This window comes from Monomorium pharaonis, chromosome 10, assembly GCF_013373865.1.
Source record: "Monomorium pharaonis isolate MP-MQ-018 chromosome 10, ASM1337386v2, whole genome shotgun sequence".
Taxonomy (NCBI): Eukaryota; Metazoa; Arthropoda; class Insecta; order Hymenoptera; family Formicidae; genus Monomorium; species Monomorium pharaonis.
The window spans coordinates 2,334,062-2,361,889 of NC_050476.1; the positions used below are offsets into that span (position 1 = coordinate 2,334,062).

Here is a 27,828-nt window from a genome sequence, read left to right on the forward strand (position 1 = left end):
ATTTTTATTTAAAGAGCTTTCCAATTCGTTGGTGCATTAAATTATTATTGTGGTCTAACGAGAACTGTGTACGATTTTTTAAAAGAATTATTTGACATGATTATAATTATAATGGGTAGCTCGTCGCTTTTCAAATATGCTGACATCGACAAGGTAATATTGTGACTGCAGGCGCAGGCAAGGATCGTCGAACGATTATCGGTTTAAATATTTCGTGTCCCGTGATTGAGTTTTCCGTAACGAAGCGTAACTACGTTACCGGTGTAAAAGCCTGTTAACTTATCCTGTAATGTCTCGACGAATTAACGTCGGCGCACTGCGAAACTTAATTTTGACCGGTATCCCGTTAACGCGGCAGTTACGGTATATACCGGAGAAAGCCATTTTGGATCTCTCTAACGGGCGACCCGTCGGTTGGTCATGCAAATGCAAGAACTGCTTTTGTAAGGGGGGTATAGTTGCAAGAGAGATAATACCGTTACTTGTGTAAGTTTAATTTAACTGTCCCGATTCTGCCTTATATATACAAAACAGTTGTGGAGACCTTAGTGGGTCTCCCGTGGTTAAATTAAACTTCCGTCTCGTATGTATCTACATATCTCGATCTTGCAGTGATACGTACAAACACAGAAGGAAATACACAATAATAATCAAGTTAAACCTTCGTCGTACGAGGTATCTATTTAAATAAATGATAAATCAAAGTTGAATTAAATTATATTCGAGTGTAACGCAGTCAGACTGCAAATGCATTTATTCAATAATGCCGATGTTCATCTGTCGGTTTTTTTTTTAAGTATACTGCATGTGCATCGTTGCGAAACGACGAACGTTCCCTTATCGCTTTGAATATTCAACAGCCACCGCAATAAAAGCACCCGTTTTGTTTCTGCATTCGCCTCTTGCTTCCTCTTATTCGATTAAAATCTCCATCAAAATTTTCGGAAGCGGAAGCGACGGGCATGAGAAGTTGAATATTATAGAAGCCACAGGAAACCAGTCTCAAAACTTACGTAACTACCTAGCTCGTAAAGTTAGATCGTCGAGCTTACGATTTATAGGATTTTTAGATTATATTATATTAGATTATATTGTCATGCTCGACTTATAATTGGTGTTGATGCAACAGTTTTATGTTAAGTGACAAGGTATACCACACACGTGTACCTATAAAAATGTGACTTTGAGAAAAAGAGTTAAACTTTTAAATTTTTAATTTTTATTCTATATATATCATAATTTTATTATATGTATTTTTTATTTACAGTTTATACATTATTTTGATACCTTAATATTCTGATGATACAACTTTAAAGATTTTTACACAATTTTTATATCATTTTCATTCAACCGATATTAACCATTTCTCTTCTGCATACGCATATATGCATATAATTGCACTGGTATTGATATGGAAAGCACGGCATGTTGATCATCATAATTACGATACGTTGTACATGCGTACATACATTTTGCATATTAAGCGTGTAATCCGGGATTGCATAAACACTGCGCTGTATCAGAATTTTTCGCCCGACTGCTGTTGAAATCAGTCGATGCGGTTATAATCGTAACAGGCAGTTGACGCAATCGGATGAAATTAGATTAAGGATGAATCGAATGAATCTCGAACCTGTCCTGATGACAGAGACTCTTCGTGAAGACTCCAACTCGCTCTTGACTAGGTGGACAAGTTTTCTATTCTCATTTCTTTTCTCTTTTTAAACTCGTGCGTAAAGCTTCGCACTTTGAAATTAAATCATTGCAAAATCTCCTTCGCGACATCCGCGACATTATCGCGATATCGGTCACGCGTTTGCGTCATCTCGATTGATTTAACTCGCAGCCGATCTCTCCTAATGGTTATCGACTCTCTCGATCGGCCTGGGGGGTGTTTCCATTTTGCCGATGGGATCCGGGCGAGGACAACACGAAGCGTAAGAAGTTGAAAATGCGGCTGGGGGATGGAAGGAGGTCAAGTTGATTTTATCTCCTTGTAAGCGCGCCTTCGAAACCCGACCGACGTTATTTACGGCCAATGCATTTTCATCGGCTTTACGTTCGGGGTGGAAGCGCGCTCGGCCGCGAACATCACGAGCGTATATCGCATGAACTCGATATAGGGCTACGAGCGCAGCGCGGATTGGATAAATAACCGTCATAAGAGCGAAATGGGATAATGACTTTGATGTATTTTATGCTCCTCCGGAAGTATCGTAGATCGATCCGGGCGGACGATTCGCGTATCGAGATTCTTGCAAATTATTGCGGTAACCGAATTATCCGCGTATTATTGAAATAAACGCGAAGAAATTGGTTTTCTTTAAAAACTGCTTCTTTCGATGCCGACAAAAAATTAATCATTATCGATCTTTAATCACGAAGGTACGTTTTTACTTAATTGGAGAAAAGATATCTAGGCTATTTAAATGTCTTACTGACAGCGCGATGATTTTGAATAGAAATCAGTGAATTTGTTATTTAATTTACAATTTATTTTTTTTCTAAGAAAACACGATAAAGTATGATCACAATGATAAGCTTTGACAGACATGATTGTTTTTTCAGAGAACATTTGTTCTATTGATTAAACACTTGTAATTAATGATATTTTGGACTACTACAATTTCCAACTGTTTCTGAAATTCAATGGAATATCATTTGCAGTCAGTGATCAGCGTGTTTGTATCCGGATTTGTTTGAATGCCTTTATGGAGACAAGTTACTGCTGGATCATTGCAAATACGGTTCGTTCTTTAGGAAAACGGGCGACAACAATCGATAGCGGTTATCTGCGCCGAACCAAATATCGGATCGCCTGGAAGAAGGGAGCCAAGAGTGGCGTATGGGGAAGGATACACAAACGGCGTGCCGAATTTACGAGAGCGACGTTGGCTGTTCAAATACTATCAAATTCGAATCCGATTGAGAGCAGGGCTTAGCGATTTTACCGATCCTTCCCATCTCCTCGATCGAAGGTCTTGGGATTCGATGTTCTCTCTTCGCCGAGTTAACGTTGGGGAAATCAGGTCAGAGCTCGCGCTTATCGATCGCTCGGCGGGAATCTGCCGGGCACTTATTCTTCCGCGCTACGGTCGAAGATGGAAAGAAAGGAGATAAATATCGTTGAACCGGATATCGGGAGAAATAAATAGATAACATAGGTTTTGTATAAACTCCGGGACTTTTGTATAAACTAAGGGACAATTTGTTTCCGAAACAAATGCGAGTTTTTCAAGGGACAAAAAAAAATGAGGAAAAATAAATAACATATTGTTGTATCTGATTATATTTATTTATTTTAATTCGTCGGAGACAAAATAACATTTTTTCAATGAGATAGTAGGAAATAATGAATAAGTGAATAATAACAGCGGGATTTTATCAAGCTAAAAATTAATACAATATCGTCACTCCTCAATGAACTAAAAATTGATTATTTTTAATTAATCAATGTAGTTAAAGTTTGGAGCTAGAGGTTTTTATTTGCTGCTCCAAGAACGCTCCAAGCTTTAACTATGTATTAATTAATTATAAAAATGGCAATTTTAGACATCTGCATAGAAAAAATCAAATTATAACGATTCCTTTGATATTGGATTGCGAATCGCGATAAAGCTTCAAGCATCGCTTGCATCATACATTTTGCGAGAGTAATGTAACAGAGATAGCATGCTCGTTTTCTCGCCGTCATCCGTTCGCTTTCATCCCGCGCGAACGAGACTGGAACGGAGTGTAGATCCCGATAATTATAATCAGTTCGAGGCGAGGTCCAGTACCAAGGCGAGGGAGATAGCGACGTTTGTCGGAGTTGGTGGCGCGAGGGGTGGCGGCGATAGCAACCAGTCGAGAGGGCGGTGGATGCGAGAAAGGGTAGCCCTGTGTAACGTCTCCGCTCGCAGCGACAGAGGGTGGACAGAGCATTTACATCATTTAATTTATGACCCTCCCCGTCGCGATCGACCTGGACGACGGCTCCCCGCAACATATACGCATACACACGCATACCGCGCAATGTGCTGTCGTACAAGTGCACGCGCGTATACGCAGGTACACGCGCACACGCATAAACAACAGTCCTGTGCCGCGTTCACTAATGCACCGGCAGAATAAATTTGCATATGCATGTAACCGTATTCGAACGGAACTGCGCGACGGAAAGAGGGCGGCTGGGAGATGGAGATCCCCGATGGAAGCCACCTACGGGCAAGAACGAGAATGGAACACACATCGGTGCTTCCCTTTCGAATCGAACGCGACCAACCGGGGTGGTCATTGCGATCGGATAGTGGCACTGAAAAAGTAACGCGTTTGCTTTAAGTAATTTCATTTGCTAGAACCCAGTCCTTCGGTTTCCTTCTACGTGTAGTTTTATAGAGATTGCTGCATTCTCCGCTCTTCTCTCTTTACTTCCCTCCTCCCTTTTTCCCCGCTTTTCTTTTATTTACACGTTTCTCACTAATTAACTCGGCTAACGAATGGTAGGTTCTATAAGAACTCCAATACTTGGATAAATCAGCAAACGTGATCCGCGCAAAAAAAAAAAAAATTATTCAGCGATTGCACGGACGCTTTTGTATACGGAAAGAAATGGTTTTGCTGAAGTATCTAAAAATTTAGCTAGATGTAAAGCTGAAAATAATTTTGCTCATTTTAAATAATCATGTGAAATCTTTTAAGCATATGATAACGATAGTGTTGTGAAAGATTTTGACAATTTTGCAAAAAAATTAATAATTATTTTATATCATATTATATCATGTGAATGAAGATGAGATCTACATTTAGCTAAATTTTTAAATATTTAAAATAGCAAAAAAGTGACTATGCAAAAGGGTCTGTACGGTCGCCGAATCAATTTTTTTTCCTTTTTTTCTGTGTATAATTTTGTACTTTCCATGTATAATTCATTTTTTTCTTTCGGAAAATAAGAAAATCGCGATCTCACGATTGTAGCCCGGCTGCCGCCACCGGATGACAACTTGCGGCCGAAACTCCGGGTATTAGCGGCGGCGAAACTCAAGGAAACGGGCCGTCTTATACCATAACCTGTAACGTGTAAACGGGAGTATTTGGCCCGGGGATTACCGAAACTAGAAGTTTGATTGGCCGTGCCAGGTATCAAGTTTTGGCGGGGGCGTGTGAAACTTCGGTTAATTTGCCGGGTTGTACAGGGCGCAGCGAACCGCCAAGTTCGATGGCGCGAAAGCGAAGAGAGCGGAGCTGAGCGTACAGTTTGTTGTCTTTGATTGGATTGATTGGTTTCGAGTTCTTCTTTTCGCGCCGCGACGTTCAGCTTTGTGCCGAGAATCTCGTATTCCTGCCGTTTTAGTAACTGTCTCTCGTCGTACAGCTATTAATACGCGATAAAATGTAAATACAATTTGGATGAGATCATTGTTTAAATTATATGTGCATTATTGACGATCATTTTGTCGGTATGGTGTGCCAATTTATTATAATGTTTGTTAATTTATTATTTAAATTTATTACGATATTTTAAATCAACAATAATTTGCGTAATATTTGGACGACCGCTTTTGAATACTTAACATTGTTTTTGGAATTATCCGCTTACGGGAATATTTCGAAATACCCGGTCTCTCGTCCATTCGATTAAGATATTTTTGACGTCATTGTTGATATGAATACGAATGTGTAACACGTGAATTGAATAATTGATGTTTATAATTTGCAGCACATGCGGATATGTTTTATTCATGATATCTATATTTTCTTATCATAACATTGCATATCCGCATTACAACAAAGCTCTTTTTCTCGCGTTGGGATATTTTGCAGAAGCATTAAATAGGTTTGACGTATCGCACACAGTTTTGTGTGAGATGTTTGCTACGCTCTGTCCAATATATTCGTTAAATCGTATCGATACACCGTGTAGGAGGGAATCCTCAATAAAATTCCAATAAAATTCGATTTCTGTGTGGGCGCCGGCGAAGGAACGACCAGAATTTCGGTGATTTTGTTTCATCGTTGCGGTGAGATTTTGAGCGATCTCGGTGCAGCCTTTGACGTAGCAGGTTAAAAGACGTAATTCTTTTAATTACAGGAATGACACGGTTCTTGTAAAACGCGCGACAAATGAAGGAGTGCCTCTTCGTGAATATTTTCACTCTTTATTCGGGTGTCCGAATGAGTCAACGAGTCCGAGAGCGCTTTTGCATGACTTTAAATTAAAACGTACAATTACGCGAGAACGAATTTGCTTTCAATTAGTATACAATTATCCACTTTTTCTTCTCTTTTTCTCTCTCTTTCTCTCTCTCTCTCTCTCTCTCTCTCTCTCTCTCTCTCTCGTCGAATTCATTCGTTTCTGAATTCCTAAAATTGATTTTCACGTAACGATACGGTTGTGTAATTCGTGTTTTCCATGAGTGACCAAAACGGAAAATCCCAATTTTCAATATCGAAAAGTCGCCGGTAAAAAACTCGACGATAAAACTTTTAAAATATGCTCTTTTTTTACATCTTCGTTTTATTTGTTATCTTTTACGAACAAGATTCAGTTGTGTAAAAGTCACTTGTAAAAATTGAAGCCATCTCTCGCCATTTATTGCGTTATACTGTTCAGTCTTGTGAAATCGTGTTACAGTACCGGAGACAAAAATACCACTCTTGCGGTCTCTCGGCATCGGATATCGTACGCACAAAATTGAATTCCTCAATTTGCTACATACATACCGCGTGATATTCGCTCGCGTTTCACTACACTTTTTGCACGAAAATTTGCCTTGCGAATATTTTCTGGTACAAAATTTTTCTCGACATTTTTTTAGTTTGAGGTAAAATAAGTGCTTTTGAACACATTCTGAATATGTGTTTCAAATTATATCACGTGCATGACGAATTTTATTTCATATTATTGCATTACTAATGAAAAATTGTTTACGTTATTACAGAATGTCAGGAGGCAGCATCAGTTGGATATGGCTCGTGTACTGAAGCCACAACTGCTGCCCTCTGAGCCGGCCCTTATCTCTTCATGGCAACAACGGTGAGTGAATTAAATAAATGTTTAATGTCATTGTGGTAATAATTGATATGTTGTACACATACTTGCACATTACAAATGTCGAAAAATCGTAGTGAAAAAATTCTTTTTTTTGGAGGGGGGGGCTTGGATTTTAATAAATATCGATATTATGATTAATTGCATTGGACTTGGACTATATTAAGTTAAATGAATATTATTGGAATTATTATTTTTGATCATTGTAGAATTAGAACTAATACATAGTCGGCAAACTTTTCTGTAAATCTGAAACAATCGAGGAGAACTTTAAAGTCTTGTTAGCTTCACGTACACCTTGTGAGTATGTGTGCACATTCACGAAAGCCGCTTTGCGCGCTTTCTGTTTCTCTTCCTCTCGCTTTGCGGTTGCTCGGACAGAGTCCAGAATTCCAGACCGCCCCTTCCGGATATTCGTTCATCGTATATCTTCGAGCCGGTCGCGCACTTCGGTACTTACGATCGCCAGTCTACCGATTAGGGAGAGGAGAGAAACGCCGTACGAGTTAGGTGTGACAGTTTAAGGACGGTAGACGAAACGATGTTATGTGCGTCTCTTGATAACGCCGTCAACTGGTCAGTCTGACTTCTCCCTGACGTCTGTATACCAGACAGTCTGTAACCGAAAGACGTAATGCCAGGTCCCAGTATTTCATCTAAACGCCGTCTTTTCGGGTCTTCGATCTCTTTCAACACCATTGCGGTCTTCTAATATTTCTCGTGTTACAGAAGGATTGGAGTGTTTGTTTTATTATTTATGATAAAAAAAATTTTGCTGAAAATGTAATAAATACATCTAATTTACGATTTTCAAAAATTTTCTAGTATATAAACAAGTTATTCGTATACGTACATTCTATAATATATTTAGAAATTATATAGAGACTTTATAAATTAATACTAAATATATAAAGAAAAAGAATATATAGACATTAATTTTATAGAAACTAACGCTCCGAGGATATGCGGAGTATCTGGAATTGAAGGGTTGAAGATATATTTTCTTAGAGATACGCGTACATCGCGAAATCAGCACGCTATTACGTCTGCGAAGTGCTTAATGGGAAGAGCGACGCTGAAGATGAAAGGGCCGTAAAGAGAGACACGACTTCGCGTTTAGGGTGTTCGCCGTTTGAAATACGTGCGTGCCCCGATGCGCCAAGGGGCGCGAGGGATGTAATCGAGGGCTGCTGCGCGTTCGAATCGCGTCGACTTTGCTGAATGTGCGGTGGCGCTTCGATTAATAGTTATTGGTTTCGTTGCCGGTTGCGGACGCCTCCGCCGCCACCGCCACTGGCTTCGTTTTCCTCTCTCCTCCTCGTCCGTGACGCCACCCGTATCGGCAGCTCCAGATAATATTAATCGCCTTCGAATCGCACCGTGAAACGCCCGATCGAACGGGAGTGTGGGCACCCACAGAGTACGAAGAATACACGAGTGTATCGGCAGGAGAATATCGCACGAGAAATTACGCCTTGCATCGTGTCAAAATTTTCACATTAACACGCTAGCGTGTGTTGACAATTTTATAATTTTTAATAGTTTATGCATCGGCATTTATAATCTTTTACGATTAAATAAAAAGAATATTGTTTGATTATTTTTGTGCAATTTTTATTGAATATAAAACGCTAATGTATAAACTAATAAATTAGTAGGGAAAATTTTAACAGGCAATATGGATTTGCGCTTCTGTGCAGAAGTAATTGGCATTTTTGAAAATAAAATAATTACGCGGATACATGGAGTGGATTGATGTACTCTATGGGGGAACAGAAAGGGATGGCTGGTCGTTGGTTCCACGGTCAGATGCAGACTCGAGATAGCGCTAATTGTTTTCGAATCGTATCGCGATTTGTCGTAGATGCGGGCAGTCCGAAGGACGTAACGCGAGCACTATCGACGCGGACATTCATTTTGATCATTACGTCCAACGATGGGGACCGACTTACCGCCGCCGTTCCCAGTATTCGCGTATCACGTCAATGTATCGTCTGGCGTTTATCGCTGGTCGATAACGCGTGGGACACGCACCTGCGCCAGCGTTTCGAATTTTACGTCGCCGTGGACCATTCCGAGGTCGCTGGGAGGCTTGTGACGTGCAGGAGATATTCGTTCCCGTTGGGATGACTGAGCCGCAATGTCATTTAGGCTTAACGAACTCGTGGACCCGAGCTCAATACACTCACCGAGCGAATACTCACGTACATTTACATCACATAATTTGAACAAAGTAGCGTAATAAATTGGAGAAAAACTGCAGGCAAGAGACAATCTAATTTAATAATAATAAAAAGAATGAGAATAAAAACATAATACATATTTAGTAGAAATAAAAAAAGTCAGCGAAAAAAATAAAATTTTTTTGAAGTATGAGACTTGAATAAAACATAACATTGCCAATTTTTTACTTTTCTATAATTTTATATTTTTATATTTGTAACTTTTTAATCCTTAGATATCGGCAATCCATTGATGCCAATATGGCAGCGTGCCTATTTTAGTTTCTTTCTTTATCTCGTTCGATTTATTTCGTAAACATGGTTATTCTAAAAAGTTTAATAGTGAAAGTTGGTTATGAAAAGTTTGACATGAATGAGGGAATAATGAGAAATAATTAGACACCGCATTTTTTGCTGGGACAGGCGCGGATAAACACTTCCTCTTACAGAAAATGGGGAGAGCATAAAAGGGGGGCGGACATAAATATTCAGCCTCTAATCGAGCGCCTCGCTCCGTGCCCTGTCGTCGTTAATTTTCCGTAAAGGCCGATGAAGAGAGTAAAAAGTTAAGGCCGAGTGTATCGGGGAGTGTAAAAGCGTAGACGCTACGTAATGAGCAACGCGGAGGCCCTTCCGGTTACTTTTCCGTCAAGTTATTGCATCCGCGCTCCTTGCCGTCGTTAAAAGGTAAACGAGCGTACGGTTCTTTTTGCGAGACGATGCTTTATCGCTTTATAAGTAGTCACGATGAAGTAGACAATCGTAAAGGCTATTATAGCTTGCAGGTACTGCTTGTAACTACGACGTGCAGCCATTCGCATCAGCGTTTATCAGTGTTGACTTTCTTTCTCCTCATGTTAAAAATGGCAATAAGTCGAAGGAAAATTCTAAAAAAAATATTTGTTCATGTCTCTAATTTTGATTGCCGATCTATTATGAAAATAGAATATCTTTTTAGAATTTGAAATATGGTATTAATTAAATCTTAATTCAGTTTGATTATTTATCACTTTATGAAGCTAAGAGCGTATTTTTTGTATGTAAACGCATTTCCATTTACGTCGATGCGCTTAGGATATGCGAGCATAAGCGAGAACGAGAGTTGATCGCTAGCTAAGGTATAAGATGTAAAACAGCATAGCGAATTAGCCGTGCATTTGAACCTCATTCCGTTTGCGTTGGGAATACCCGTGCTAAGCGAGTCGTGCCTCCAATTTTAAGGTAAAGCAAACCTGACGTTTCCATGCCGTTGGTTTTCATTAAGAAGCTGGGCGGCAAGCAAATGTAACCGACTGGCCGTGCTTAGCATTCAGCCTTGTTTCTACAAGCCAGGTTTGCTATAAGTTTCTGCCGGTCCAGCGACCCCTTCGTAACCTTCCTCTTTCGTTGTTTTGGTCTCGATAGTACATGCGGGGACGATAAAAGCGATATGTAAATGAGACACGTACGCTGCTTGTTCCTAATTAATGTGTCAATTGAAATCATGAATCGCATTGGTATTTTTTGTTCACACTTATTATAATTTATCAAGTTATTATTTAATTAATTACACATATTTTCCGCTTATTCCGCATAAAAGAAATACTATATTAAAGTGGTTTCTTTTGATACTTGTTAAGAATAATTGTCAGATGATGCCGCGCAAGAATATATATGAATACAATTAATGATATTTAAAGGTATAATTTACAAAGCTGAGCATATCTGAATTTTCGAGTTGGGAAAAACAACTATTTCTAGATGCAGCCCATATATCGCATATCGCCAGAAACGGAGCGTCGAAAAAGTTTCTTAAGTGTTCCTCGCTCGTACACTCTGTGTATAGCATTACACGCTCGCTCGTTTCTCATTAGTTAGTCTTTTTTGCCGTGTGGCGTGGCGGCTGGCGAGAGCACCTAGAGTCCCGGACCGGCGCAGAGTAAACGCGCCAACAATTTTGTACGAGGTATACACGCGCGGTCGGTGCATTAGCGAGGCCTTAAATACCGCCACGTGGCTTCACGCGGAATGCTCAAGTGGCTTTGACCGTCTTGGCCTGTGCAAGTTTCTCTCCACGCCCACGCATTCGTTTGCCCGATGTCCGCTACGCCGCCACCGGTCCATGCCACGTACATGTGTAATGTAAGCGCTTCGTTACGACGAAGTCGAGGAAAATGGAAAAGAGAGATTCCTGGTACACCTCTTTCCCCCTTCTTATCCGCTCATTGCGCCTTATTCGCAGAGTAGAAGAAATCAGAGACCCGCTCCGCACTCGACCGAGTTTCCTGCGTTAGCACTGACTTAGCCGCTCTCGCAGCATCTCAGGAAACCAATGAAGTGAGTTCTTCCTCAGAATCGCGGGAGATAAAGTAGCGAACTCCTCTTCTAACTTGGAGGGATTGCTGGGGGTTTTACGTCCAACGCTCGGCTCGCGCTTAAACACGTGGAGTTGCACGAGATATCTCGTTTCCTCGACTCTCGTAGATGTACTCATTTCTTTTTACGTACAAAAGTTTTGCCAGACGTTATGAAAATTAAAATCCGACGGCATTATAATTTTAAAATTACTCTGGCAAGTGTTTTTAGGCTGTCTGCTATCGTACGGTTCGAAGCGAATTAATGCTTTTTGTTTTGCAATTTCTTCTCAAGAAAATTACGTTGCGGTAGAGTTTCCGTTCATAATGTTCTTTTCGTTGTTGCAACGAACGAGTTATCCCCCTTCGGCATCAGGCAGCCCCGAGAAATGAGAAGGGTAAAGCGGGTGGTGGCACGAAGTGGCAAGGGGTGCCGAGGGAGTGAGAGAAGGAAAAGCTTTGTGTTACAGTCCACAACAATGCACGGTGATGCAAGGGCCGTCCTCTCAAACGATAGTCAAGCTAGTGCACAATGGGTTGCAGTTTATCGGGCTTTTATTATTCCTCCTTCGAAATAACGCCCACTTACCGCGTACGTTGTATGGCCAAATATTTGTTTTTTTTATTGGCAAATATTAGAGCTTTTCATTCTCCAGTACTCTAAAGAGCGTCGCACCGCCGGTGTTTGTTGCGGTTTAGAGTAAATTTATTTCGCGTTTACTTTTTTCCAATTATATTTCTACTCGTATCCATATCTCTTTTCTCAATTACATTCATCTAGTTTTAGCATACTTTTATGATGTATAATACTTCTCGTCTTTCGAACAACATCAACGACTCGCAGCCGGATTGACATTCGTTCAAACATTACGGAGCACATATCGAAACTTTAACTTGACAACGGAGGATTGACCGTATATTCGTCGCATTCTCGTTTACCTTCTTTTTCCTTCTTAAGCGTGCACTTAGTTTCGCCCGTACTTCTCGAGCCGATCTGAGCAGAGTCTAGAGTTCTCAGCCCCGTAAATCCTTTAAGTGTCTCTCCGCTTTTACCACCCAACCCTCGGACCATAGATAGCGGGCCAGGGAGTTGGGCTGGTAGAGGTAGAGGTGGAGGAGAAGGAGGAGGAGGAGGATGGTCGTGGAGGCGGACTACTTGCGCAGTAGTTGTACCATTTTTCTTTACGTACGTCCAGCCCGGCTTATCCCGTATCGTTTCCGCGGTGTAGTCGTTCTCTCACAATCAGAAGATTAGACGATAGTCATCTCGGTGATGAAGCCGCCTGGAGAAATAAAGTGAAGCTCTTGTTCACGACATGCGAGATTCTCCTCTCGCGTTTTGATCTCTCCGATGTCTGTATAACGCCGTTCGAGTATACGTGAAAGTAAACGCGCCGGCACGTGCAAGTGCAATGTTGATGGATACACGTGTATTGCAAGACGATTAATTAGCAGGATTGATTAATACGGGATATAAGTAAATAAGTAAATAACGGAACGGAAAACTCTATTACTTTAAGTCGTATATCGTTTGTATAAATTGTAAATAAATCATAGTTTACGAAATGCAATAAAATACCAAAATATTATACCATGAATGTTGAAATTTTCAAGTCTAATTTACATTTTGAAAATTGTGTAATTTTAAAAGATCTAATTATTATTCAATTATCAATTATTTATTGAACGCGAGAGAGATATGCTCGAGATTTTTGCTAGGAAAATATTAATACGTTAAAAAATCTAATAGCTTGATATCATTAAAGTTATGTTCTCTCTGTGCGATCGATATCTTATACATCGTCCAATGAGTTAATTTCAGTTCTTACAAATACCGCGGTAAGACCTCGTAATATAATCAGCGGCCAAAAACTTTCGCACGAGCTTGCACTATTTGAAAAGTTAAAGGATAGTCACAAACTACAACCGGATCTCTGCGTTAATTAAGGGCGCGAGTTTCCCGTTTGTGCAGGCAAGCGGGATGATTACTGGTACCGATACAAGAGAAGTGGCCTTTGAAGAGCCCCTCTTGACTACCAGGTCGTCGAGAGCTAATGTCGCGGTAAGAAATAATTGTGACACCCGACTTGAACGTATTTAGAACCGCGCGCGTTTCTCCCGCGTGTTGTTACGTCGGGCTGCTTTGTAGTCTTGTCCTAACGATGCCGCTCGTTGATGGCGATACCGTTGCCGATGGTGATAGTGGCGATGCTGCTGCTACTGGCGGACGCTCCGGGCGCCGTGATTGTAATATAGGTCAACGTTTACACAGCTGCTTTAAGCTGGATTTACTGAAGAGCTTTCGTCGTGCTACACCAACCGGAGCAAACTAGGACGGCAAATATATTTTTTATCGCACAGTCGCGTACGCCATGTTTCCTCCTGCCACACGCAAAAATAAATTTCGCACGTGCGAAAATGTATTCATTTTTATGACTAATTCTTTCTTACAATTATTCGTGCAAATCGAGCTAACTTTTTATTATGTTTTCTTCCATGGGTTGATATAACGTGCGCGAGTTTTTTTGAATGATTTTTCAGTCGTAGTCTGATTGTTATTATTGATTTAATTATTTTTTGGCCGAATTAACTCTCCGATTTGATTATTGATTTAAATCTCTAACATTATGGTTTAATTCTTTGATCGTAGTGCCTAGGAGTTGTATTTATTAATTAAAAAGATATAATCGATGATCTGTCTCCTTTCAGTGAGCAAACTGTTTTAATTGTAGCTTTAGTCTTTGATCGATGGCGAACAGACCTGCGGCTGCACATTAGCAATGGTTAAATATGTAATCATTCGGGGAGTAGAGCTTTTGGTACCAATAATGCGGCGATAAGATAAGAGTTGCCGTCAACGTGCGTTACTTTGAACATACGTCACCGACACACGCGAGCAGGGAGACGCGTCCGTAAACAGAACTTGGGTTCCGTCTTCAAAGGCGTCGTCGCAGTCTCAGTTTGCACTACCGGCGCTTAGTTTGTCTCGCGGTCTCGCGATCTCCTTGCGAGTCTCACGAGATGGATTGGACCACCAACCGAGCGGTGGAGCGTAGTACATTTGCTAAGTGATTAATCCTACTTCTCGCAAAACCGGGTCACGATATATTTAAGAACTCTTACGAGACTTTTTTTTTAGCTAAATGCCAAGCAGACGCACATACCGAAATATTCATGTTTAACGATCGATAATATAATACAATAATATTATACACAAATATGATATTAAACATTATATTCCTCTAGGCAATTCAAAACAAAACTCAATACACCCTCCAGATGATCAATAATATTGAACAATAATATCGAGCGTCTAGGGACCGTTTTAAAATATCGACGTAAAACGGTTTCGCGTACTAATAACTTTGAAACTAATTTTAATGCTAGATTGTTTAATGAGTTTAACTGAAGTTTGGTCATCCATTTCGCACAAATACTTTAGGTGGATGCAAGGGCTAATGAATTGTATAGCTTTATGAATTATCCGAGTTAATAAATAATATTACGCTGGTGCGGGTTAAATGCATCCCATTAAGTTCAAACCTCTGTTAATAAGTGTTTAAACCGAGGCACATTTGTCAACGGCGCGCGACCGATAATGTACGTAAAATAATGAGATACTAATGATCGTCCGCGTTACATCGCTTTTTACGCGTGAACGATTTTAATTTGGAGTTATTTACATTTTTGGAATTAGCATTTAAAAGACAGACGTAATTAATGTACATTTCGGTACGTGAATAATTTTACAGAATTTTTTTATATTTCTGTTTATTGCAAGACACTTGAACGTGTCTTGTTATTTGAAAGATTAACTCAACTTTATTTTAATTACGATGACACCAACGTTCCAAAGAATAGTTTCTCATTTTGCTGATTGCTAATTACAAATTGGAATATCCACTGCGTTTCCTATTTTCCTTTTCCCTTTTCTTTTTGCACCACCGAGACATTGGTAATTCAAGGGGAAATGCGAGCAGGCAGTGTCTCGAGCGCCATTATCAGGTGGTGCATTCCCCGAGCTTGACTTCGATGCGGTAGCAGCAACGGAGAACGGTTTCTTTTCAGAACGTGCCATGAGAAATTCTAACTAGCAAAGTTTCCCGGGAGTGGCGCGAAAACGGGAACGTGCTAGGGATAAAGGGAAAGCGGGGAATAGCCGGGATGAAGGAAGGAAAGAGCAGTTGACAACTTTTTAATCTCATTGAGATCTCATTGGACCCGCTCTCGTTGTTTCAACAGGACGAAACTCCGGCTCGCGGCAAACAAATTTCGTTCCCAGCTACCCTCGGCAATCACACCAAGGTAAACGCACGTAGGTTTTTGTTCCGTTGATAATCAGTAATAATTTTCAATCCTACGTGATATAAAGGCTCCATACTTTTTACCTGCTTGTAGCCGCAAGTTAAGCGACGAACACATTGCGGTAATACACGCGGAAAAAACATATGGCCAATGAGATAATTGTATCTTGAAAATTGATAAAACTTACTTTTTTATTATTTTGAAAATGTGATAATTAAACGGAAAAAGATATAATATTAAATTATGTTTGTTTTCGAAGCAAGACTGGAGTATACAATTTTATGTTTTATACCCCAGAAAACGTTTTGTTAACTCGACTACCTACTTTAGTCACTAAACAGAACTGTTCGCTCTTCGACGATTGTGAACATACAAGAATATCACGGATCATCACATTTTGTCGTACGTACAGTGCGAAACGGCGACGAAAATGTGGAAATACATGCGACTTCAGCGGGAATGGCGGTCGTTGCTCTCGTTGCCTACCGCGAGCAAAGAGGCGAACGGAATTGGATGCGAAGTAGCTCTAACCCGAGCAGAAAAGGGCGCCGGGAGAAAACGGAGACTTTCATATTTCCACTTTTCGTCCCTTTCTTGCACTTTTGCGCGCGAGATGCCGTTTCTCGAGTTTCCAACAGCTGGAATTGCGTGCTTTTGCCGGAATACGCGAACACGATATGAGCGTGTAGATGAGACAAGTATGCGTAATACATTCATTATGTATAACACGTGGGACATCGAATTGTACAATTAATATTTTTAATTATGCATGTATTATTTATATATGTGTTCTTACGTTCAATCACTTAAGCTTTTGTCTTGGAATTTGTTGTAACTACATTATACTCTTCTAGGTCTTAAACTAATACAATGTTTTTTTAACAGAAGCTTAATTGGATTAATTTTATGCAAAAAATATATTAAAATCAACTTTATTATAGAGAAACCGGCATTACTGATCACTTGTCTCCGCGTAAATGAAATACAGAACTGTGTGCGGTAGGCGAATTGCAATATGGGAAAAAAAAAAAACAAGAACGAGGAAATAAATTATTGTTGGGATATGATTAAATGCGCAAGTTGGCCCGGAAGCGATAGAAATCACTTTGGATGATACGTCGACCGTTTGGAGGGAACATTTGATGCGAAAATCGATGCGACGGGAGAGCCGCTCGATTCAGAGTGATATCGGTGTGGAGGATAATATATGGTAAAGTCCAACGAGTACGAGCACGCATAAACGATAAGCCCACTCTGTTCCTATCTAACTGTTTGCATCGGATGCGTGTCCGATGTTCCGCGTGTGTGTGTACGAGTCGCGGCAGTGTAACGCGATTTACATACCAATTAAAGTCCCCCTCGCTCTTTCTCTCTCTTTTTCTCTATACGATCCTCTAAATGACGCGCTGCAATAAAATCTATGCGAACGTTGCACGCGGTCGTATAACGATTAACTTTTTAAGTCTCTAATATCATCGTGGAGAAAGATGGATTCAACATATTATAGAATTAATAACAGAAATATTTTGGAAAAAATATTTTTGTCAATACACTTCATTTTATTATAGTATAGTATAGTTTCAACAACTGTAAAGAATGCCCTTTATAAGTACCGTTTGAATTACATTTTGAGTTTTAATTTTTTTGTATAAGAAGTCCCTTTTTTTATGAGAAAGAATAAGGTTTCACGACAGCCGAATGTTTTTTCTCTTATTTTTTTCGGATTGTCTTTATTGAAACACACGTACGAATGTTATGCAAATGCGTCCTAAGTATTCCCGTATTCGAGAGGTTTTCTAAGGGACTCTTTACCGACAGTAATAGTGTGCGAGACGATCTCTGAGCCTCATTCATGTATCATTCATGCGTCAGTTTTCATGGGCATTACCGACGAACTGTGAAGTCCGCGAGTTAACACCAGTCCTCAGGCGGTGACTTTCAGATCACACATTTTAGACTATTTTAGCACATGTAAAGTAAATTACAATTGACTTTTAATTCACTTATTCAATACGCGGTTGTTTAAATTCCGAAATTTAAATTTTAACAAGTTTGCAACGCAAGATGCAATCTCAAATTCTTCTGTATTTTATAAATATGTGATTTGTGCAGATTTAAACGTTGATATCTTCTGCATCTAAAGAAAGTTATTCATGTTTGCGGGACAAAGTTAGCAGTGTTAAAATGCAACAAGAGCGCGTTAGCCATCTGATTGATTGTCATTATCCACTCCGTTGTCCAGCTCGTTATCAGCAACGGGAGATGCACGTATCGACGGATCGAGACAATCCGTTGCCTCGATTCATCGTGATACGGAAATGCGCTGTAAAAAGGTGAGAAAAGATCGAGGAATCAGCGACGCGGAGGAGTATTGATGGTATTTCGGTCACGTATAGAGATAGGTGAACGCCGCGTCGGCACGATAGGCTGTGACACCGGATAATAGACTACATACCGCATTATGTACACGTACCGGCTTTGTAACATTATATACCTTTAACACCCCCGCGGGAATTATTATTGCATTCGAAAGTTTCCATTCGGGGATCAGTCGTCCATAAAGACCGCTCGCGAATTGCCGTCATTCTTGTAACAGCGATGCAGCTGGAATATGTGAGCCTGCCGAGGCGAAACTTGATTTTCTGCAGTCCGAAAAATACGATTCAGCAGTCGCATGGATGTTTGTGACCTTGTGTTACAAGCCACTCGAGATCCTCGAAAAATATATATATTTTTTAAAAAACGTATTTTTACTCAGAAAACGCGCTTGACAATTAAAAGTAAATAAAGTAAAAGTAATTAACTCTTTATCGGCAATTGATTTGAAATTTATTGTATTGTATTTACAATTTATATAAACTTGTATTAATGGTACGAAAAATATCGTTTTAACGTTTTTACCGAGATTTCTGATACTGTTCGAGACTTGTTTATGTAGAATCTTTTTTACGGTTTTACTTTATTGATGATAACTTGGATAACAGTGACGAATTTCATTAACTTAATAGTAGTGGAATAAATCGGCAATCGAGCTGCATTCGATCGACGCAGCGATCATCCGATGCAATTTATGTTTCTGCATCCTGGTCTTATGCATCCTACGAGAAACTTACTCCGACTTTAACGCTGATAATTTACGAAAGTGCCTTGCTTCTAGGGTGTGGGTGGAATTAAATATGTCCGGGAACCGAAATCCGTTTCGGAGTAGTGTCGTACGCGTGGCAACTTTCCGATAAGCCGAAGGTCGTTTTAACTTTTCTTCAACTGAGAGATTGAATTTCGCTCACTCTTCCGCTTCTTTCAATTGTTCTCTCTTTTTGTTTTTTTTTTGTTTTTATTCCTTGTATATACGGAGTATTTTCATTTTTATGTGGTTTCTTTAGTTAAAATTTGGAAACATCTTTTATACCAATAATCTGTTCTAAAGACTTATGTAAATCTTTAGGCTGCAGATTAATGGCGAAATAAATTATTTATTCAACTATTAACACACGTAATATTGAAAGTTGATAATTTCTGGAAAAAATGGTATTCAGTAAAATTTTATTTAATGAAAGCTCCTTTCTCTTTTTAATCCGTATCTGATTGTGAGAGAAACCGCATGACTTTTGTGAGATATCCAGTACATATACACTTTTCTCTCTTTTTACGCTTTTCTGTTCGCGCAGAAATGCTTCTGGAACTTTTGGGGAAAGGTATACTACCATTGTTATCCCGCCGTTCAGTGAAATTCCCTCGAAAATCACGGCGAATCGTGGATTTACGTCACCGAGAGCCAAGGAAAGGAAATGACCGGTTGGGGCAATAGAATGACTTCCCTTTGAACGTTCTATCTTTATCTGGTTTATTTGCGCTGAGATAGGTTCACCGCATCGCGTTCGTGCGAATGTTTATTCTGCTCGAACGATGTTCGATATGTGATATGTAGAAATATGGCTAGGCGGAAATCTATTTTCGCGATCTTCGATCGGCCTAACGCGCCACAATAGTTCTCGCCTTCTCGTTTCTATCAATATTTCTTTTTAATCTCAAAAATTGCACGTGCGATGAGAGGACGAACTAATTGTTGTTAACAATGAATTTAAAAATCAGAATGTCAAGTTTACGCACAATTCTTCACCATTGCGAGCGTTTTGCACGTTGCAGTGAATATTAGCATTACCGCGGCGTTTGTGTAACATGATTTGTAACCTCATACCACGTGAGTGACATACTCATTGATTAACATTAATATGTCGTTATTAATTATGCGATGACTGTACGACGATTAATGCGCTGCGAACGGGACAAATAGTATTATTGCTGTTTGTACTTTGGTCTAGACAGTTGTAATTAATTTATTTTGACTATTCTGAAACGTGACTAGCTCCACCCGGTGAATTATCGGAGTTATAATTATCGCTTCCTTTGTTAATCCGCACGCTTCCACGATTTATTAGCGTCGTCGTTAAATTACTTATTCAAAGTCGTTAAACAAAGCATATTTCGCCGGAATGAAACAACGTCGCTCTCGCGTCGCGCGTTTAATCGTGACGTGCATCACATGAAAATTCTAACGTGAAAGTTCGGATAACAGGTACCGGACGCATAGACGCGAAAGGAGCCCCGGCCAATTATTTTATGATCACTCGGCGAAATATCGAGCAGGAGGGATCGTAGCGGTGGATCTTTGTAGATCGAGAAGCTAACGGATGGGCAGAGGGAAGTAAGAAACGAGTTACCGTACCGTGGTCGGCCTCGAACAGCGTTTCACATACACACGTACGCGCACACGTACACATAAAAGTATAATTGCCCGCGGCTGTAGACCCGTCGGCGAGAGAGGAGGGAAAACTTCCTCGATCCGTTCCGGTCCCGGCATTGGACGAGAGCTTCGCCTGCCGAGTTTTTCAGAATTTCATTGCCCGTTCCATTGTCCGAGCCGCCAACAATGGCGCGCGGTGCAATTCGGGAAGGATTTCCTCTACCTTACGTGTACCCTATATCACAGCATCCCTCGTGAAACGACAACGGCTCGGAGATAGTACATACCTCGTCGCGTTCAGGCTTTTTTTTTTTGCTTTTCAATCGGCCGGTATCGCTCGCGTGCTCGCAAAGCACCACGTTGCCGCGGTAATCGCGTGTGTGCTGACGCACAATTTAATGCGTTATCGATTAACCGGCACCCATCGCTCTCGTTCTCGCACGTAATGTGTTATAGCCGTGACGTGTAACGGGAACGGGGCGGAAAAATGAAAATCATCGCGTGAGTAAAACCCGCGGCGCGTTTATTTGCAGCGCGGCGAAGGCGTTCGACGAATATATTTGCCGCGCTATTTACATGCAAAAATTATTCCGCACATCGAAAGGTTGAATCAACGAACGGAATTAGGTGTGCGCGAATTTATGACGCGAGGTACGTGGAAGTCAAAACAAGCTGTTGCTCAAACGAAATTTCTCGCGATATTAAGGGATCTCCCTCATTATATCAAACGTTTCGAAAAATATCTAAACTTTATGGCGCACACTAAATTAATTTTAGGAAAAGGGTTTTCCGTTATCTCGAGTCAATGATGATCCGTGGACCAACGGTTTTGTGGCTATTTCATTTCCTAAATGGGCGGAGTATTTTGTAAGAAGAAAACTATATATTTTCGGTTCTTGATAACGCGGAAAGAGGTCGAGCGCAGATGCTCGTGACGCACAGTATGTTTTACCCACGATAGCGTTTAACAGCCTTCCGTGTTACGTGGTGTAAGCAGTGGATACTGCAACTCCAGGAAGATAATATTCCTTTTCTGATAAATAACCGGCGGCAACAATTCCTTGAATAAGTGAAATAACGAACGTTCGTTTAATAAAGCGGAACATGGCGCGGATATAATACGAAATGGCGTTTGTATTTCCAGTATGATTAGACGTTATAATATTTAATCAACAATTTAATGGCTTTCTACTCGCAAGTTTTTAAATTATGAAATAAGAGAACTTTATGTTTTACTATTAAATGAGAAAATGAGGAAAGATTTTGGAATGGCAGGTACACACTGCCTTCTTTCGCCGTCGATAATTAAAGCTATGTTTGTTATACTGATTTACATAAAACACGTTTATTAGGTACTGAAAAATGTTTATATGGTTACATTTTTTGTACGTGCGAATGTCCTTGGTCTATTCTGATATCTGTACGATGTAAAAGAGACAATGGAACAATAGGTACAGGAATACTGGAATTACGAGTAATGTAAGCGTAGTTTTTCAGATCGATATTATGCTAAGTATGATGCTAAAAAGAAAGGAGATTTACTCTATTAAGAGTGAACTTTAGGATCGCGTTAAAATATCGTTCCACCGCTTCGTTCCCGAGTGCGCCGCGTAATCTCGAGGTATATTACGACACTCGTGGATTAAAAGGAAGGAGCCTTTAGCCGGGCATTAATCAGCGCGAGCTGTCAGGCTTTTCGCGGCTCTCGGAGCGGAGTCGAAGCGAAGGCGATTTATTCGTGCCGGTGCGCGGCCAATAAAAATGCAATTAAAAGGTGGATAATGTGTTATACTGCTATTGTCAGCGGCGGCGGCGGCGACGGCGGTGCCTATAAAGGGAACAAAGGGAGGAGCAGGGGAGGAGAATTAACCCAGTTGCGGAAAATAATACCAGCGAAGGATCTATTCTCGCGAGCTTCGTTCTCTCGTCGGACAACGTTCGGCTCGGAATCGGCCACGTGTTTCCGTCCCGCCACCCGCCGTCTAATAAAGGCCAGTCTCTCGCACATTCTCTCTCTCTCTCTCTCTCTCTCTCTCTCTTCCCTTCCCTTCATCGTCGTTTCTCGTGTTCGCGTTCGGGAGTAGCTATTAAAATCACAGAGAATCAACCGACTCGCGCGATGACGAAGCTACCTAATGGCGGCCCGTTAAATTGAAAGTCTCGCGAACAGTGTATGTGCGAAATGAAAGGGTTTTATTTTTAACTGCCACGGCGCATGCAGTGTTGCGAGATACCGTGCTGTTTAATGAATTTGGAATTCATGGAAAAACTCGTACAGAAAAAAGTCAGTATAATCTCTGTATTTTCCAATAATTAACGAAGTATTATAATTGCATTATAATTGCTAAACTGAATACTTGACCTTTGGCGACCCCTTTTGCCCATTTTGTTTGAGTAATTGATACGAATCGCCAAGAACTCGTTCATCAAGAGAGAATAATGAAATTGTGCAACGATCGGTGAATCGCGACGAGGAAATGGCGATCGCGCTGGGACGCGTGTACGCTATGCGGGGGGTGATATTACGCGCCCCCTCGACCGAAGTACGTTTTCTGCGGACCATTGTGCGGTATCGATTACCGATGTCCGTTGTATTTAGTCGACTGAGGCCCGCAGTTTCCTCGGTGGGCTGGTACGCTATTTTCTGTTCACTGCTTGTCTTATCGCGCACTCGATTTCTCTCTCTCTCTCTCTCTCTCTCTCTCTCTGTCTCTCATCTTTCTCTTTCTTTTCTTCTCCCATCGAGACCGGGCAGGTTCAAATTGTTTGCATTGTACGGATCCTCCCGATGATATTAGCCATTATATTAAACTCCGCACGGAACCCGGAGAGTCGAAAGATAGTGGAACGGAGAGAGAACTCTCCAGCGCCGGCAGCTGGGCGAGAGATATACTTCCCGTCCGTCTCATTCTTAACTTCTTCTCCTTCTGTTTCCGTTCCCCGGAGCATTCTCCTGATATTTCTGCTCTCGCCCTAAGTCCCATGCACGGCTCGCGAAGAACGCCGAAGCGGTAATACACGCCCGACGACGTCGCCGGATGTTTACCGAAGCCGACGAGTTAGTTCATTTAGCCTTTTGCAATCGGATCGACTGCCATTGTCTCTCGAGCGTCCTCGAGCGCGCGGAAGTCGCCCTTCGATCGGGGATTATAAATCCGAAATGGAATTCCGTTGTAATACACAGCAATATTTATTCTAGGAATATACGCTGCGTTGAGTTTACTCAAGTTTCATGCATTTTCAACATCAACTCTCGGATGCGTCGTGTGTATTTGATACGGTTTCAATATGCGGATTCTATTGAGCTGCCACGCGAAATACATCCTATTTTTTTTACATTCTCGTTCATAATAAAAATAATTTTCCTCTTCGTTTAGAATAAGCTCCCCTCTTTTCTCGAGTTGTTTAATCATATTTCTATTTTACTAGTATAAAATCTGATTCGCACATTTCAAGCTCGAGGGAAGAATTTGTTCGCTTTTTGAATAGTTAATTGCATTTGATTAAATTGGATTATTGTTTTTTTTTAACTCGCGATAAATTATATTTTTCATACGTTTCCGTGATGCGAGGCAAATAATGGGATTCATAAATTTGGATTAGCACAAAGGTAAAAAGTCTCTCGCGCGCTGTGAGTAAACTCAAAGATGTGCATAACTCATTTCGAGGAAGCTACTTACCCGCCAGTTTATCTGCCCGTTGCACAATTACGAAACGCGAATGTGTACCGTCCGTGCGATGATGTACACCCTCCCGCGCGTATAGTTCGTTGTACGAGCCATATTGCTCCATAAATACTGAGGAAGGATATCTTCCGGCGAGTCTTTCGCGGGGGAAGGGGAAGGATATTTTCGAATATTATTCGCAAAAGGTGCGACCATTTCGATTACAAATGGATCCTATAAAAGTAAAACACTTTTTTCTTTTTATACTTTATTTGTGCGATGTCTAGATATTTGACAATTAATTATTACAATTATATAATTAACACTGGGTCAGAGTAGTTGTATCAAAGAAGTTTTGGAACTATTATCTAAAATAAAAGCTGTGAAAAATCTGCGTCTGTAAATATACCTGTAGATTCTACAGTATTTTGCAATGTTTTTTTTTAAGGTTTATAGGACTCTAGTAATTCTTGTCCTGTAATTCTTTAATATATCATATTTTAGATCAATAGCATATTTATATTTGTATAATATTGGTATCGGGATATTTGATATAATATATAGAATATCCGTTTTCAGTGAGTATCCTAATTTCCTGTTAGAATATCGCGCAACGGTGGAGAATATTATCTAATATAATACGACCTTACTAACAAGGCATCTATGTTGCATCTCTAATGATGATTTTATATTCATACATTTTTATTAGTTTAGCATTGCGCTCATTAAAAACGTACGTTGGAAGATATACTGCATGTAGTACAAGCAATTTTTCTCATTTAATGGAAATAAATTCATCCGTGACGGTTTACGGCAACTTCGTCATATGAAGGGTGATATTCAGGCAAGGTCGGCTGGCAGATGGTAGTAATCGGAAAGAGGAGCGATGAGAGATCTATCGTCGTGAAAGATGCGCGACTCTCCTCTCTCTTCCTCCCTTTCTCTGTTTCTCTTTCTCCAGCTGGCAGCTACGCTTTATTGCTCGCGTGCACGTCCACGGAAATGCATTTGCCGCGTATCTCACGCTGTAAATCAAACACTACAGACCATTAGGGCGGCCCATAACTCGCCGATATCTCGAGGACCGCCAGCTTATTATATCCTGCATATATAATTCGGCGAAGTGCGGGCATCCGTTCCGGTAGCGGAGCGTGTGCGCGCGCGATGGATGGACCGTAGCGACGGCATAATTGATCAGGCGCGCGAGCGATCGATTGGACGCCCGATTGATCCCGTATGATCGACGTCGTCGTTCGCGATTCATTATTCAGCCGCAGGAGGTTACTGCGCGATCATCGTAATTGGTTTTAATGCCTGAAAATTTCAACGCCAACGGCAGATTATATCCGCCAGCGCGTAATTAATGATACACCCACTACGGATATACGTAAAACGAATACGAATAACCGATAAATATGCCGACTCGCAAATGATGTGAGCTTGTCCGGTCGAATTGAAGAAAGCTGAATAATTCCACTTTTATGAAGTTAATAAATATTTTAGGTGAAAAAAGTCGTAAAAGCGGTAAATAAAACTGCGCTCTCGTCGGAAATAAAGGTGAAATTGTTTCTAAAGTTTCAAATTGGACTCGCGTGATTACTCGTATTTTCTTGGATGTTTGTTTAACATTTGTATAATATATGGACGCATTACGTAATCCCATTTCTTAAGGCTGTTGACAAATTACGCACGAAATAGAAAGGTATATCAAGCGCGGTCCTGAACGTTTCGTGTTGGTCGATCGGGTGCGAGTAGCTGAAATAAAAGGAGAAACGATGATACAAAATGAGCTAGTTTAGTTGATACCGAAGATGCAGCACGTATCGTATACGCATGACAACGCGGTACATACGACTTTCCAGTTTTTATCGAGTGTCTTCAGAGTTTTTTAAAAATTTCGATGCAATCGATATCAATTTCAATAAAAAGTTGGCTCACAGCAAACATCGTAAAAAATTTATCGCACCCACCAGGGATTGAATACAAATATATATTTTAGATAGTTTTTGCAAAATCTCTCTCTTCCGTTGTCTACCTACGCTGTTTGAATTTTCGTTCAACAGCGAAATATAATTTCCAATCAATTTATTAGCACTAATTGGCATTGTCTCACGTGATTAATTAGCGTTTGTAGCGCGGCGCGGCGCGGCGCGTTCTCGATAAATTATTTCCCAATTACCAAAAGATCGCGAACACTTATTTCGAAATGTTAGAAATTTATGAAGTCTCTCTGCGAACGCTAGAATTTAGTCGGGAATAATAAATTTTGCAGTGCCTTTAAAATCGTTGCTGTCGAACAACGGGATAGAGCTTCCGACAAGTGATATATGTTTGCGAAAATGACAAACACGCCGGCGCCGTTAAAATCCAGCGCGCCACGTTCCTCCTTCCGAGATATGTTGTACATTCGGCCCCAGCTGCGCTCATATGTAACCTGTAATAGAATAGTTGTTGCTATTTTTGTGCGCGCCACATCGTACACACAGGAGAACGGGGATCTTTTGATCAACTCGAAACCTCAAACGCGATCCCGCTCTTAAATGCAAGCGCGGATATGCCACGTCAAGCGCACACGTGCGTCGACAGAGCAGTCGTTCCGATTACGTGGACCCTGTGCCTTCCCATTCTATTCTGGTTTTGTAAAAATTTTGCATCTTTTGAAACACATAAATCATAATTTTATTTTTTTTTCACGTACTATTATGTGCACTGACTATACAATTCTTATTTTTAACCATTAACGACGAGATAGACTTTGCACGTCTGTGCCGCGGATTCGTGGACCAATGTCAGATCGCCTAAAATTTTTTTCGGAAGAGAATTCAATAAGAATTCTCGAGTAGGCTTCGTATTCTTCGCGTTCATTCGATCGGGGCCTGGGAGCGCGTTCGACATAATACGTCGTGCACATGCACATGCTCGGGCGTTCTCACCCGTTTCTCTTTCTGTTCCTTTTCTGCGAGCTGTGTTATGCAATGCGCCGTTCGAAAATAGAAGAAGGTTCCAACGACGACGACGACCACGACGGTGAAGTGACACGCTATGCCTTCTCGGAATTGAACGAGAACTAGACGCCCCATCCCGTAGCACGTGCTACGTAGATTTGCTCGTTTCGATACTCCCCTCCGCCTTCGTCCCTCTCTTTTTTTACGGCGTGTTTTACGAGCGACAATTTCGATAGACGGGTCGGCGAATATTACACTTTCCTTACGGGCTGCGATATGCAAAATATTCGATAGAATTAATACATTGCGTTGCAATGATCATAACTGAAAATGGAAAATGAATAGAAATCGTCACAATGTGGCTTCCTATATTGCATGACGTATTGTTCGATGATACCCGATATTAAATTAAAGGACCCCCGGTAATTGGATCCTCGTCATGTTACCACACGAGCTCGCCTGTAGCTTGAACTGTAGCGTGTGTTATTCTGTTACATTTACTTATATATATACGACTGAAACGGGCAGTTCTAACGAAAGTTTGTTATAGTGCGTGAGTATAGCGACTGAATGACAATCAAGCA

The 27,828-nt window shown here is 40.7% G+C and overlaps 1 protein-coding gene across 1 annotated transcript in view; it reads left to right on the plus strand.

The window, feature by feature from the left end:
* LOC105836505 overlaps window positions 1-27,828 on the plus strand; it is a 322,523-nt gene that overhangs the window by 13,326 nt on the left and 281,369 nt on the right. The window contains exon 2 of the mRNA XM_036293301.1: window positions 6,921-7,015. Coding sequence (XP_036149194.1) covers window positions 7,004-7,015 — 12 coding nt within the window. The 5' untranslated portion in view covers window positions 6,921-7,003. The remainder of the gene's footprint in view (window positions 1-6,920; window positions 7,016-27,828) is intronic.